Here is a 13,899-nt window from a genome sequence, read left to right as displayed (position 1 = left end):
TGCATGCACAAGTCCAACAAGATCTTGACGAAGTGCTGGCCACAACATTCCTAGCTTGATCCGCTCCGACATATTGGGCTTCGCACGAAGCAAAAGACTTCGGAAACGAACGCTAAATTGCATCACCGACTCAGATGGCCCTTGGCAAAGATGATGCAATTGTTGGAAGGCATCATCACAATCGTCGGTATGTTCGAAGGCACGTTTGAAGATGTCTGGAAGAACACTCCAATCCCCACGAGTGGCCGTGCTCAACCCATTGTACCATTGCAATGCCGTCCCTTGGAGACACGTGGGAAACTCACGCAAACATCGAGCATCATCCCAAGAATGATATGTGGCAATCACCGTGAAGTGATCGAACCAATAGTACACATTATCCCTAGGATTCCTACGAAAGAACTCCAGACGAATGCGAGGATTGGCACCAAGAGCAGGAGAAGTTGGACCACGTATGCCACCATCAATTGAGTTTGGTTGTTCAATTGCAAATGCATAGCATCAAGCAATTGGACCAACTGCTACTCTAGAGTCAAAGGAGGAGATTGCTGATCCGCCATGAAGATGAACGAAAAAGAAAGAGCAAAAGAAAAGAAATGACAAAAAACTAGAAGGAAATAGTAGATCTAAACAATGCAAAAAGCTAGATCTAAATCAAAATCCTAAAAGGGAATAACAAAAGAAAAGAAATGGAAAAAGTTAGATCTAGACAATGCAAAAGTTAGATTTAAACCAAAATCCCAAATCCAAGCATTCTTCAAGGATAATCAAAAGTGCCCTTCACCTCCACCAATGTGAGTGCATGGAATATGGAAAGGGAATACAAAAATGTGCATATCAATTAGCCCAAAAACTCTAATTTATATTAAGGAGTGAGTGGTCCGGATTAAAACCAATCTGACAGCTACCAAAATCCCACTACGCTAATATTAGTATATGGTATCGTAGCCGTACACTTGGCCCTCACAATTTATAATTTATAAACACAAGATTAATCTTATTATATATCAACCATTAGATAGTAAAATAAACTAGAATATACTAGAAAGTGCTTAGGAGAATTTATAAATTATAAATACAAAAGTAAATAGTAAGCTATTCTAGAATATTTAAACATATTTTAAATATATTCACTCAGGTTTGCTTAAGCAAACCACTAAATACCTTATCCTTTTAAATATATATATATATATATATATATATATTGTACCATAGCTAGGGTTGATATCAAACACGATGCCTCTTCTCCAGGAGCAACGTCTGGAGCATCACGGTCGGGCGACGCTGGTCCTGGATTTGGATCACACCTTGGTGCATGGCGAAGTGCAGCGTCCAGGCCTGGAGGAATTCCTGGACCAGATGTCTGCTTTGTACGAGATCGTCCTCTTCACCGCAGGCCCTCAAGCGCTGGCGGAACAATGGGTGACAGCCATCGACAAAGGAAGGTTTGCGTTTATCCTGTATGGAAACTCATGTGTGAGCCCCAAGGTAGGAGTGAATCACAAGATCCTCAAGGATTTAGGGAGGGACATGGCCAGGGTTGTGGTGGTGGACGACACCCCGAGCACTTACAAGTATAACCAGGAGAACGCGTTGCCAATCACTCCATTCTACCGTGGGGACGACACAGACCAGGAGCTCCTTGCGCTCATCCCCTTCCTCGCCAGCATTGCTCACTCGGAGGATTTGAGATTGGAGCTCTGCAAGCGAAAGGGCTACACAAACTCCACGACTAGCGCGACCATTGTCAGCAAAAAGGAAAAGGGTGGTGTCAAGGAGAAGCTCGTCACTGTGGCAAGCAACAAGAAGAACAAAAAGAAGCCATAGCTGACCTTATATTGTACTCGTTTCTTTCTTCCATAACCAATTCTAGAGCTAGCTTCTTATATCATAGTAGAATAATATGGTTTTTAATGCTAGAAAGCAATAATATAATCAATCACCCGCCAAAGCCACGCTTGGTCCTGTCAATCCATGGCGAGATCCAAACCACAGTAAGGGAGTTATTAACAGAAACAAGAGAAGGTTTGTATACTTACATTGTGCGAATGGCTTTGAGAGCTTCTTCGACGTGCTGCTCCGCGGCGTACTGGTCATTGAAAACCATGCGAACGATTCCTTTCCTGTCGAGGACGTAAGTTTCTCTCCCTGGCAATGCACCGAAGAACTCTCCCGGGATCTCCAGCTCCTTGCGAAGTTTGTCACTGGAATCGCAGAGCAGCGTGAATGGGAGATCATGTTTTTGGCGAAACTCCTGCGATCTATACAACCGTGAGTGTCAAAGAAGTCTAGACAAAGTTTGCTTAGAAAGTCCCAAACCTTGTGAGTTTCTTGACCGTCTGCGCTTATGCCAAGCACTTCAGCACCGGCTTTCTTAAATTCCCGATACGAGTCTCGAAAGGCGCAAGCCTGGAAACGAAGAACCAACAGCTTTCAAACAAAGAGCAAAGCTTGGAAAGAGTTTTTTACCTCTCTCGTACAAGCCGGTGTGTTGTCAGCCGGGTAGAAGAAAATGACCAGAGGCTTGTACTTAAAATCGAGTAGATTCACCAGAGTTCCATCTTGGTCCCTCAAAGTGAAAGGAGGCATTCGTTGTCCCACGGAGATCTACACCGCAAAAGATTGACAATAAAAAATACAAACAATCATAATCCATACCTTGGCAACTGGACGAAATTGCCGTGGAGCTGGAGGAGTGAAACCCACTCCGCAATGTAGCCCGAGAAATCGACTCACACAGGACGCCATAGCCACGGATAATACAAAAGGTCATTTTCTCGAGCTCGATTCCATGGAGAAAACAAAAATATCTTTTAAATTTGAATCGGTTGTGCTAGAATTTATTTTGTTATCCAGACATAAAGTACACCCAAAAAGTTTTATGAGTTTAACATTGAATTTACTCATATAAATGCCCAGGATCTTCAGTTCTTTGTAAAGTTTGCAAATATGAGATGATGTTTCTGGCGAAACTCCTGCAATACAACCGTTAGTGTCAAGAAACTCAAACCATGTCGAAACTAAGAGTGTGAGTTTCTTGACTATCCAATCACTCCAGCACCGGCTTTCTTAAATTCCTGATACGACACACAGGCCTGGAACGAAGAATCAAAGGCTTTCAAACAAACAACAAAGTTTACGTATAAGCTGGTGTATTGTCAGCAGAAAAAAATGACCAAAGCTTGTACTTAAAGTCGCATAGATTCACGAGAGTTCCATCTTCAAAGCGAAAGGCAGAAATCTACACCACAAAAGCTCAATGAAAATCGAAACAAACAATAGAGGAGTGAAATAATGTAGCCCAAGAAATCGACGCCATTGCCATAATACTTTTAGAGGGAAGTCGCAAGCTCGATTGATGGCCAGAACTGTGGTCCACAACTTAAAATGGGCCATATCGGGCGCCCGAGAACTTTGGCGCCAAACACCCATTTTAAAAAAATGAGACTGGACCGGACCGATCAAATCGGGCAGCCGAGCTGGGGTGTGAAGGAGAAACAAAGGAACATCTTGTGCAACACATTGGGCGCCGGCGATCCCAGCTTCCTCCACAGGCATCGCACCACATCAAACACGATGAGCATTGGCGGCTTCTCGTAATTGATGAAGTAGACGCACCCGCCATTGCCCGCGCAATCGAAGTACATCCCTCCCGGCTTGGTGAGAAACTCGTCGAAGAGGCGGCTGGGCATGGAATCGATGAGCTCCCACTCCATCGCCTCCGCCCTAAGCTGCCAAACCCTAATCCCCACCGTGGAAACATGCTGCTTGCCAAACCCGCCCACCATGAAGAGCGCGCCCGCGCATTCCACCAAATGGGGGCACGTAAAGAAATAGGGCCACGGCGCGTTAATGTTGATCCAGATTCCCTGGTCCACGAGGAAAGCATATACCCCGTTTCGCGCTTCCCACGTCATGAAATAGAGGACGCCGTTACACACCGCCTTGCCCATGGTGAGGTCGTCCTCCGGTACGCCACTAATTGACCAGTGCCCACTGGCCGAATCGTACACCTCCGTACGCAGGTTGGTGAAATCGAAGTCGTCCGATCCGGGCGGCTTTGTCCGTACGACAATGCGGTATCGCCCGGATTTTAGGGTTCTAGGGTCCTCGCTCTCGGCGACCATGCCGACAAGCCCCGCGTAGAAATCTCCCAGCAGCGGCGGCAAGCGGCGCCAGGATCGCGTGATTGGATTGCACACACACATGCTCGAGGCGCCGTTTGCCTCGACGAGGCGGAAGCACAGCAATCCGCCGGCGCCGGTGATGTAGTAGATGTTGGAGGGGAGGAAGGAGAGGGGGAAATGGAGCCAGCGATCTTCGTCCGGGATGTAGACGAAGACGAGCTTGTAGTGGACGTCCGCGAACATGAGGAGCCAGGATTGGTGATTCTTGGCGGCGCAGTGCCCCAGGAATGTCGGGGAGGAGAGGAGGGATTGCCAGCGCGAGCAGACGATGCGGAGCCGGAAGAAGCTGGGGATTGGGAGCCGGGCCAGGATTCTGTCGTGGAGATCCTCCGGGAGGCATCCCCACAATGCTGGATCCATGAATTGATCGTCATCGTCCTCCTCTTCCTCTCCGCCGGGGATTGGGGTTTTCAGGGATTCTCGATCCAGCTTCTTCATCTTCTTCACGAGATTATAGCTGCAGGACGCCTCTCCTTCCACGGCCGCCGCTTCTTGCTGCGATCTTTCTTCACCATCGCTGGGAATCGCCTCGCTCACCATCGGTCACTGTTCCTCATAGCGGCTGCTCTGTTCTTCCCACTGCCGGGGAGAAAAATTAGGGCAGAAATGGCCAGGTGTACGAACGGACGCGACGTTGCCAGGTGGTGCGTACGGACTTGCACTACAGAATATGAGGTGGTTGGGAATATTCCGATACTCCTCTATGAACCACATGTCTTCATTTTGGAGCACTTTAGCACACGAGCAGGATACTGCGAAGGACCTCTTCTTCTTCTTGTGAGGGAGGTTGCGAGCTATGGCCACCGCCTCGGCAAGATCTCCACTGCTGCCCTCTACGGCGGCGAGCTGCCACGCGCGATCGAGATCGATGGGGGCGACGACGAGGAATTGCTTGGGTTTCTCGGCCTCAATCGCCAGTACCTCAGGTCTGACGAGAACCTCGCCCGCCGCATTGAGGCCGGCGATGCAGCCCGGAGCTTTGGTGGTGAAGGCGGTGTCGGATTCCATGGAGGAGGAGATCTGCTTGAAGCCCGACGCTGGAGTGGTGAGTGCTTGCTCTTTCACGCATTGCTGCATTGTGGGTTTTTTACCTTGCTTTGCTTTTCTTGCTCGTTTGGTTCGGCCATGCACAATCTAGCGGAGATAAGGGCCGTAGAAGTCCGGATCATGCATTCTTTTCTCTGATGCTAGAAACCATTCTCACTGAAGTGGTTTTCTTCTTCTAGAGCGTTTTGGGGATCATTCTTGGTGGAGGAGCCGGGACACGGCTTTATCCACTCACGAAAAAGAGGGCAAAGCCAGCGGTGCCACTGGGTGCAAACTATCGTCTCATCGATATCCCCGTGAGTAACTGCATCAACAGCAACATCAGGAAGATCTATGTTCTCACGCAGTTCAACTCGGCATCGTTGAACCGTCACTTATCGCGAGCTTATTCCAGTAACATGGGAAACTACAAGAACGAAGGATTCGTGGAGGTTCTCGCTGCTCAACAAAGTCCCGAGAATCCTAACTGGTTTCAGGTAATTGTTCTCAAAGTTTTTAAGTTCTCGCAGTTCCAGCTGAAATTGTTTTTTGTAGGGAACCGCTGATGCTGTGAGACAATATATGTGGCTTTTTGAAGAGCAGCCTGTGATGGAGTATTTGATTCTGGCTGGAGATCATCTCTATCGCATGGACTACCAGAAGTTCATTCAAGCTCACCGGATCACCGATGCAGACATCACGGTGGCTGCATTGCCTATGGACGAGAAGCGCGCGACTGCCTTTGGCTTGATGAAGATTGATGACGAAGGCCGGATCACAGAGTTTTCTGAGAAGCCGAAAGGAAGTGCTCTCAAGGCTATGGAGGTATATTTATTGTCGTTTGTTTGCGCTGACTAGAATCGAAACAATAATGCTATGCTGCTCTTGCAGGTGGACACGACAATTCTTGGTCTGGATCCGGAAAGAGCTAAAGAGATGCCTTACATTGCAAGCATGGGTATTTATGTGGTGAGTAAGGATGTCATGAGCAGGCTTCTTCGTGATGAATTTCCTAACTGCAACGATTTTGGAAGTGAAGTGATTCCTGGCGCCACACAGCTTGGCATGAAGGTTTGTTTTTGCTCTGAAGGGATCGAAACGAACGTGACTTAAACAATGCTCTGTTCGTCGCAGGTGCAAGCGTATTTGTATGATGGATACTGGGAAGACATAGGGACTATAGAGGCATTTTACCATGCCAACTTAGGATTCACAAAGAAGCCCGTTCCAAACTTCAGGTACTAGAAGCTTGTTGTCGTGAGTGCTCATTCTGCTAACTTTTCTTTCGTCTTGCTCCAGCTTCTATGATAGATCGGCTCCGATCTACACTCAAGCACGGTTTTTACCTCCCTCGAAACTCATCGATGCGGACGTGACTGACAGTGTGATCGGCGAAGGCTGCCTCATCAAGGTTTGTTTTTTCAAATGCGGCAAAGAAGAGAAGCTTTAACGAACGCGACGCAGAGCTGTAAGATCCACCACTCGGTGATTGGATTGAGGTCCTGGATAGCAGAGGATGCGCTGGTGGAAGACGCACTGCTCATGGGTGCCGACTTCTATGAGGTGTGTCAATCTTTCTTTCTTTATAGTTTGTTCCTCTATGAGGTGTTGCAATCTTTTTTTCTTTATAGTTTTTCTTTCTTCTGACGATGCTTCTCTCTAGACTGACGAGGAAAGAGACGCTCTTCTACTAAAAGGAGGAGTCCCCGTTGGCATCGGCAAAGGCAGTGTGGTGAGGCGAGCAATTGTGGACAAGAACGCGCGAATTGGACAAAACGTTCAGGCAAGATCTCGTTGTCTTTGATGTTTCAAGGAAGAGAAAAAAATCTGTGTTTGCTCGTCGTTTTTGCAGATCATAAACAAAGATGGTGTCCAGGAAGCCGCCAGAGAAACCGACGGTTTCTTCATCAATTGTGGGATCGTGACAGTGATAAAAGACGCGGTCATTCCAAACTCCGTGGTTATTTAAGCTGACTTGAGTTAAGAGTTTTCGTGGAGGGCGGGAGTTCGATTCCTGTGGCGGAGGCTTTGGGTGGCCGCCAATTATGGCACGCCACGTACCACGTTGTTAGGGCACGCGACACGTAAGCGCGTGGGGGTTGTGTTTAACCAAAATGGTTTTCCGTCTAATTCTTAAATTCTATACCTCTTTTTCTCTTGATGCTTGTCGTCGCGTGTAGGCATTGCGCTCAATCGTCGCCTCGAGCGCCGGTTTGAGGGAAGGAAGCGGCGCCGCCGCCGATCGATAGACGCGCCACCGGCTGGATCACCGCCAGGTTGTGTCTGCGCTCGCCAAAAGGTTAGGGTTTTTGGAGAGAGGGCCGGGAATCGTCGTCGCCGCTCCTCCGCCATGGCCGCCGATTGCTCGCTGGATGCCACAGGGAGGAGAAGAGGCTAGCGCGGAGGAAACAAAGGAATGGGATGGATGAAGGAGAAATATGTACGAGGTGATTAGCACAGGGCGTAGTATGCATAGAAATGAAGGAATTCACGGAGGATTCATGGTGGAGAGGCAAGGAGACGTGGAGCTTAACGATTACCAACAGTTGCCAGGGGCGCCGCCGGCACCGCCACCCGGCGATGATTCTTCCAGTCCGGTGGATTTTATGAAGGAGGAGAGCCTCAAGTTTGATGCGGTCTCGGACTTGGATCGTTTCTTCGTGCGGCTCTATGAGTACCATCGCGAGCAGGGGTTCTGGTGCATTGTCACGCAGTGGGTTCTGGAGCTGCTGTGCCTGGCCTTCACCATCTTGTTCTCGGGGTTTTTCTTGCTCTTCGTCAACTGGCATGGCCTCCGGACTGCCAAGTGTGGGATTGCTGCGGCGGAAGCTGGGACTGCTCCTTGCGACTTGTCAAAGGAGGCGCTCTACGAGCATCCGCTACAGCCTCTCACGTTCTACAGGTTTATGGTCGTCACGTACTTGGTTCTGTTCTCGCTCTACTGGATCTTTTGTTTCCTGAGGTTCTTCACACAGCTCAAGGAAACTCTGGAGATCCGGGACTTTTACCACACAAGGTCTGTCTCTATCATTGCAAACTCTACTGTGGATTCACTTGTTTGCTTGTATTCTTGCAGTTTGTGCCTTACGGAACACGAGATACAGACCACCTTGTGGCCGGTGGTTCTGGAGAGAATTGTGCAGCAGAGGCTGTGTATAGTTCGGCATCTCTCGGCTCACGACATTGTGATGCGCATCATGCGAAAGGAGAATTATCTGATTGGGATGGTGAACAAGGGCGTTTTTGCGCTTCCTCTTCCACACTGGGTGCCGGGAGTCGGGCTGACTGTTGCCCGTGGTCCTCAGGGTGTGCGGAAGCGGCTGTTTCTCAGTAAGACCCTCGAGTGGAGTCTAAACTGGTGCATACTTCAGTATATGTTTGACAGGTAAAACGAAGTGTTCAGTGTGGGTCTGTTAATCACAATGTTCCCGTTCTTTCAGGCGCTTCTCCATTCAAAGAGACTTTCTTAACAGTCCTCATCGGTTAAAGAAGCGCTTGAGAACATTCGGGCTGTGCATGCTCTTGTTGTCTCCCTTCTTGATAATATTTATGCTGGTATTCTTCTTCCTGAGGCATGCCGAGCAGTTTTACAATCACCCAAGCTCTGCTGTCTCTCGCCGGTGGTCCAACTTAGCAAAGTGGACATTCCGTGAATTCAACGAGGTAAACTTCTTTGTTTCTAAATGCTCAACGATCTTAAACGTGGTGTGTGCTGCACGCAGCTGGAGCATATGTTTAATCAAAGGCTTAATGCGAGCTACAAACCGGCAGTCGAGTACGTTAAACAGTTTCCGTCTCCAATTGTTTCAAAGGTTGCAAAGTTCGTGTCTTTTGTCTCCGGCGGACTAGCAGCCGTGCTAATTATTATCGCGTTTTTGGATGAATCTCTCCTTGAAGCTCAGGTAAGAATGTGCTCTAATTTGAATAAGTTTTGACTCTTTATTTTTGCTCTTAGCTCTTTGGGCGCAACTTGTTATGGATGGCCGCTGTTTTCGGCACTATAACTGCAATCAGCAAGCAATGCACAGCCGACGAAAACCAAGTCTTTGATCCAGAAGGCTTCATGAGATATGTAGCACAGCATACGCATTACATGCCAAAACATTGGAGGGGAGCCGAGTATACGATCAGAATACGGCTGGAATTTGAAAAATTATTTCAGGTTTGTGGAGGCTAAGCTCATGAATCGGTCTAGGCTAATTCCTAACGTCTTTTCAGTATACGGGTGTGATGCTGCTGGAGGAAATGATTTCAATATTTGTCACGCCTTTTATCCTTATTGTTCTCCTCCCAGAGGTACTTCTATATGGCATGTTTATCGTGCATTGATGTTAGCTCTCCGTGTGCAGTGTGTCGATGATGTGCTGCAGTTTGTTCAGGACTTCACTGTCAATTTATCTGGCGTAGGCGATGTTTGCAGCCTTGCCGTATTTGATTTTGAGCACCACGGGAACATGAAGTATGGTTCCCCGTGTTTTACAGCCAAAGACCGAAGGAGCAACCAAGGAAAGATGGAAAAATCGTTTCTAAGGTAACCGAAACATCACTTTTATCAGTTACGTGCTAACTGCGTGCTGCAGCTTCAAGAGCAACTATCCAAACTGGGAACCCGACGCCAAAGGAAAACAGTTCCTAAATCTTCTTGCTCAGTTCCGAATGCGCCACGAAGATCCCGCAACGCACCCAATGTCGATCCCTTCATTGTCATCCACCATCCTGCACCAGACAGGAATCTTCAGGGACGGCATGAGTTCTCGGCATCCACTTCTCCGCGCGAGCATGAGGCAGAGCACGAGAAACGACTTCGTCCTACTGTCCAACAGCAACTTAGTCCAGGTGGATCAGATGTACTGGCTCGACCAGTACTACACGTCCAAGTCCGTGCAAGGCTACGAGATCGGGATACCAATGAGCGAACAGGTTGAACGTGAGAGTGGTGGCGAAAGCAATACCGGAGAGCTGCAGCGATATGCTGAAGCTGGCAGGAATCTGGTAAAGGCGACTACAAGCGACCGGGCTGCTACCGAGAGTCGATGGTGGGCACGGCGAGCTGGTGGCTCGGCCATGAACGGGGAGAGCATCTTCCAGCCTCCAGTGTTTCGGGGAGCAACCTTACCGCAGGACAGCGAGAGTGAGGAGGACCAGGACAGTGACTGGCTGCGAAGACCGTCACGGAGTTCTTTCACGAGCACGCACGCTGACAACGATGGTGGCGGCCAGTTTGATCTCCCCTTTGGCGACGTGTACGAGAAGTCACGCGATTTCTCGGCGGACAAGCAAAGGCCAGGCGGTGGTGAAGTGAGGTCTGTGTGAAGTTACATCTCTTTCAAGCAAAAGCAGGAGAGATGGATTTCTTCCTGGCTTCTACTACTACTTCCGGGTACGTTTACTCTCTTCTCTTTACGTGGCTTTGAAAAGATTTTGTCTAATCCAGGCTGTGACCGAAAGGATTTTATTCTTTCAATCGTGATGTGAAGGCCAAGGTTTTCTACGAGATTTAGAGTCGATGATCCGACACGGCACGACGACAGGTTTTTCAGTGTAAAGCTTCGTCGCTAGCTAACAATCCGTTTTGTTTATTTTGGTCCGTCAAAGCCACCCATTTATTCTGTACAGAAGAACCAAAAGGAAAAAAAACACTACGTTTTTCCCTTAAAGCTTGTTGTAATAAAAATAAAAGGTGAAAAAGTCTTCAACAATGCCTGTTCCCTCCGGCTACCACCACCAATGCTGCTCCAGAGTCTCTGGATTTCTTCTCGTGAAATCTCTGTCAATGAGGAGATGAGATGAGAAAACGTAAAAGTTTTGAGAGCTTCCGACCTTTTCTTCGTTTTCTAGGTGCTTGGCTACAAACATCTCGAGCGCGTTGTCTCCGCGAAGAATCTTGGCGGCACCTGGTTGGCCATCCGGTGTGCCAACGGCAGCACCGTCAATCACCACTCCATCAATCTTGGCAGCTCCAATATCGCCGTCGGGAACCTTGCAATAACAAAGTCAGTATGAATTTCCAATTCGAAGAAAAAGTTTGCGACTCACAACGAACATTGCCTCCGTGAGGAGCTGCTCCAGGATAGAACGCAAGCCACGGGCACCTGTGTTTTTGACCATGGCCTTTTGAGCGATCCTTCTCAGTCCTAAAGTGGTAATGTGAAGTTTCACCTTAACAGAGAAAGAAAGCGGATCGGCACATGGAGGAGGAAATTTTTGAGACATCTCTTACGTCGTTCATTGCAAAGAGCTTGGTGTACTGTTTGCCCAATGCGTTCTTAGGCGTCATGAGAACCTGCCCGCTTGCAAAGGTAGGAAAAAGAATGCTGTAAAGTATAATTCATTTAACTAACCTGGACAAGTTGATCCTCGTTCAAAGCGGAAAGGCTCACAATCACCGGAAAGCGTCCAATAAACTCTGGTATCAATCCATATGAAATGAGATCACTGCTCTCGACCTGCTCAAGAGAAAAGAGAGATCTCTAAATATTAAAGCCGTAAAGCGAACCTTTTCAAGCAATGATGAAGCAACCGTCGCACTGGTTGTACCACCGTTGTTTCTTATATTGGCTCGCACTGGTGCCCCAAAACCGATGGACGAATCTTGTCTCCTGGGATATTGCTTTAGATAAAAACGATAACTAAAGTCTTTGCAACCGCTAACCTCTCTGCAATCGTTTTCTCCAGATCCACGAAAGCTCCCCCGCATATAAAAAGGATTTCTTTCGTATCAATCTGAAAGTAGGCATGGTTAAATAAATCAAAGCTGAAAGATAGAACCCCACAGCAAACCTGGGTGTGATCGCTACGAGGATGCTTTCTAGCTCCTTTCTCAGGGACGTTAACAATCTGTACACACTCACTGAACGAGTTGATTACCCCAGAAGCCTTTGCAATGAGAATAGAATTTCAGCTCCTTACAGTTCCTTCCAAAATTTTGAGCAGTGCTTGTTGAACACCTTCACCGCTCACGTCCCTTCCAATGTTGAGGCTTTCTGACTGCACTGGAGAAAAGTCAGGCCGAAAGAAAGAAAGAAAAATGGATTTTGATCATACCTTTTTGGTAATTTTGTCGACTTCGTCAATGTAGACTATTCCTTGCTGAGCTGCATTTACGTTGAACTCGGCCGCCTAGTGAAAGACAAAAAGCTTAGGACCAGGTAATAGTATCCCAAACATACCACAAGAAGTTTATGAAGGATAGATTCCACGTCTTCTCCAACATATCCTGCCTAAGGAGCCAATACTTTATAACGAACCAAGCTCAAACAAAATTTCCTTACTTGCATCTTAGAAAATTTGTTGATTGAATCTTGCCTGTGTGAGCGTCGTAGCATCTGCAATTATGAAGGGAACATTCACAAACTTTGCCAAGCACTTAGCTAACAATGTCTTCCCTGCAAAAAATCAAGGTGAGCTTGCATGGAATCTTGTGTAAAGCATCGGTACCAGAGCCAGTAGGACCGAGCAACAGCACATTGCTCTTCTCAAGCTCAACTTCATCGTCTCCAGACGCATTGGCATTCGACACTACGCTCTCATCAAATTCCTCTGATCTGAAAAACGATGCAAGCACTTGTTGGTATAGGAATAGAAAAAATGTTGCGTACTCTCCCATAGAAGCGGCTTTGGCAGCTTCATTTCTTAAACTCTCAAAGTAAATCCGTTTGTAGTGATTATAGACTGCCACAGACAACACCTGGAAGAGAAGAACAACCAAACGTAAGATAAAAGCAAGAACACGAGCACCATCACACCTTTTTGGCTCGGTCCTGGCCGATGACGAACTTGTCAAGCTCCTCGGAGATCTCACGAGGAGAAGGCAAATTCCTCCCGAGATTGGAACCACCCCATCTCCGGCTCGTGTCACCCAGCGAGTAGCTCGATCCAGAGTTGTGCTTGGACGATTTCTTGAGTGAGCGCGTGACGTGGGTGTCTGGTGGAATGGGAGGTGACGGTGGCTCCACAGGAATCATGCCCCCGGAGCCTTCCCTGGAGTCCCTTCCACCGTCATTCTTACCACCACCGGAAGCCGACGAAGAAGAAGACGATGGCGATGACGACGACACCTTCTCCAGCAATGCATTGTTGATCATCTTCCTCACCCAGCCGCGGAGCTGATCGTCCACGGAGGAGGAAGGACGAGAAGGAGAAGATTGTTCTTGCTCCTTCTCCTTGCTGCTCCTGGGATCTTGCGCACATCCGGCCGCGAATTCCAGTGGCCCGATGGAACACATTGCCCCGCAGTGAGGGCAAGCCTGCTCGAAGGAGTAGCCGCGCTTGCCGAAGATATCGTGGAGATACGTTGCCGACGACGAGGATCCGGACGAGACAGGAATCGAGATCTTGGCATCGCAGGACGGGCACCGCGTCTCCGTTTTGATCGACGATGACGAATCGCCGCTGCTACTCCCACTCTCGAAATTCCTGCGCTTGATCAAGATCGCGGGCGTCGAATGGCCGCTTAGATTCTTGCCCCGGCTGGAGATTATGAGGCTTCCAGACGGCATCCGCCATGGCAGCGATCGGCAGTGCGTGCTCTTGCCCTCGCAGAACCGGAGCAGCGATTTCAGCGAGGCGGTGAGGATTTTGGTGCTGCATTGTCGCGAATCGCCTACCAGGGGCTTGAATCTCACGATCATCGTTGGAGGAGGGCAGGAATCAAGGCCCAGGCGCCGCGCTATCGCCTCGGTGCTAG

At 48.5% G+C, this 13,899-nt stretch overlaps 6 protein-coding genes across 6 annotated transcripts; 3 read left to right on the top strand and 3 right to left on the bottom strand.

The window, feature by feature from the left end:
- Positions 1 to 1,236: 1,236 nt before the first annotated feature.
- On the top strand, positions 1,237 to 1,827 carry LOC9633941 (probable C-terminal domain small phosphatase). The gene has a single exon (XM_002981888.2). The coding sequence runs from the start codon at positions 1,237 to 1,239 to the stop codon at positions 1,825 to 1,827; it is 591 nt and encodes a 196-aa protein (XP_002981934.2).
- LOC9633940 (peroxiredoxin Q, chloroplastic) lies at positions 1,814 to 2,767 on the bottom strand. Its single transcript, XM_002981779.2, has 5 exons — positions 2,659 to 2,767; positions 2,470 to 2,607; positions 2,320 to 2,409; positions 2,040 to 2,254; positions 1,814 to 1,964 (listed from the first exon to the last, which is right to left on the bottom strand). The coding sequence occupies exons 1-5, from the start codon at positions 2,746 to 2,748 to the stop codon at positions 1,940 to 1,942; spliced, it is 558 nt and encodes a 185-aa protein (XP_002981825.1). The 5' UTR covers positions 2,749 to 2,767; the 3' UTR covers positions 1,814 to 1,939.
- A 432-nt stretch (positions 2,768 to 3,199) lies between these two features.
- Positions 3,200 to 4,809, bottom strand: LOC9634554 (protein UNUSUAL FLORAL ORGANS). The gene has a single exon (XM_024686846.1). The coding sequence runs from the start codon at positions 4,725 to 4,727 to the stop codon at positions 3,462 to 3,464; it is 1,266 nt and encodes a 421-aa protein (XP_024542614.1). The 5' UTR covers positions 4,728 to 4,809; the 3' UTR covers positions 3,200 to 3,461.
- Positions 4,810 to 4,884: 75 nt separating this feature from the next.
- Positions 4,885 to 7,366, top strand: LOC9634553 (glucose-1-phosphate adenylyltransferase small subunit, chloroplastic/amyloplastic). Its single transcript, XM_024686830.1, has 9 exons — positions 4,885 to 5,232; positions 5,414 to 5,710; positions 5,769 to 6,038; positions 6,105 to 6,284; positions 6,348 to 6,451; positions 6,513 to 6,624; positions 6,678 to 6,776; positions 6,877 to 6,996; positions 7,066 to 7,366. The coding sequence occupies exons 1-9, from the start codon at positions 4,984 to 4,986 to the stop codon at positions 7,180 to 7,182; spliced, it is 1,548 nt and encodes a 515-aa protein (XP_024542598.1). The 5' UTR covers positions 4,885 to 4,983; the 3' UTR covers positions 7,183 to 7,366.
- Positions 7,367 to 7,453: 87 nt separating this feature from the next.
- On the top strand, positions 7,454 to 10,904 carry LOC9633939 (autophagy-related protein 9). Its single transcript, XM_002981886.2, has 9 exons — positions 7,454 to 8,229; positions 8,290 to 8,598; positions 8,654 to 8,876; positions 8,936 to 9,115; positions 9,169 to 9,375; positions 9,432 to 9,509; positions 9,563 to 9,744; positions 9,794 to 10,593; positions 10,648 to 10,904. Exons 1-8 carry the CDS (start codon positions 7,652 to 7,654, stop codon positions 10,524 to 10,526), a joined length of 2,490 nt encoding a protein of 829 aa, XP_002981932.2. The 5' UTR covers positions 7,454 to 7,651; the 3' UTR covers positions 10,527 to 10,593; positions 10,648 to 10,904.
- On the bottom strand, positions 10,789 to 13,873 carry LOC9634552 (CLP protease regulatory subunit CLPX1, mitochondrial). Its single transcript, XM_002981777.2, has 15 exons — positions 12,959 to 13,873; positions 12,812 to 12,900; positions 12,651 to 12,757; positions 12,519 to 12,598; positions 12,383 to 12,433; positions 12,258 to 12,332; positions 12,123 to 12,200; positions 11,994 to 12,050; positions 11,866 to 11,936; positions 11,710 to 11,812; positions 11,555 to 11,659; positions 11,434 to 11,496; positions 11,250 to 11,372; positions 11,034 to 11,192; positions 10,789 to 10,980 (listed from the first exon to the last, which is right to left on the bottom strand). Exons 1-15 carry the CDS (start codon positions 13,841 to 13,843, stop codon positions 10,906 to 10,908), a joined length of 2,121 nt encoding a protein of 706 aa, XP_002981823.2. The 5' UTR covers positions 13,844 to 13,873; the 3' UTR covers positions 10,789 to 10,905.
- Positions 13,874 to 13,899: the final 26 nt, after the last annotated feature.

The sequence above is a fragment of the Selaginella moellendorffii genome, unplaced genomic scaffold, assembly GCF_000143415.4.
Source record: "Selaginella moellendorffii unplaced genomic scaffold, v1.0 SELMOscaffold_51, whole genome shotgun sequence".
Classification (NCBI taxonomy): Eukaryota; Viridiplantae; Streptophyta; class Lycopodiopsida; order Selaginellales; family Selaginellaceae; genus Selaginella; species Selaginella moellendorffii.
Note: the sequence above shows the minus strand (reverse complement) of the source record. Positions and strands in the feature narration are given on the sequence as shown.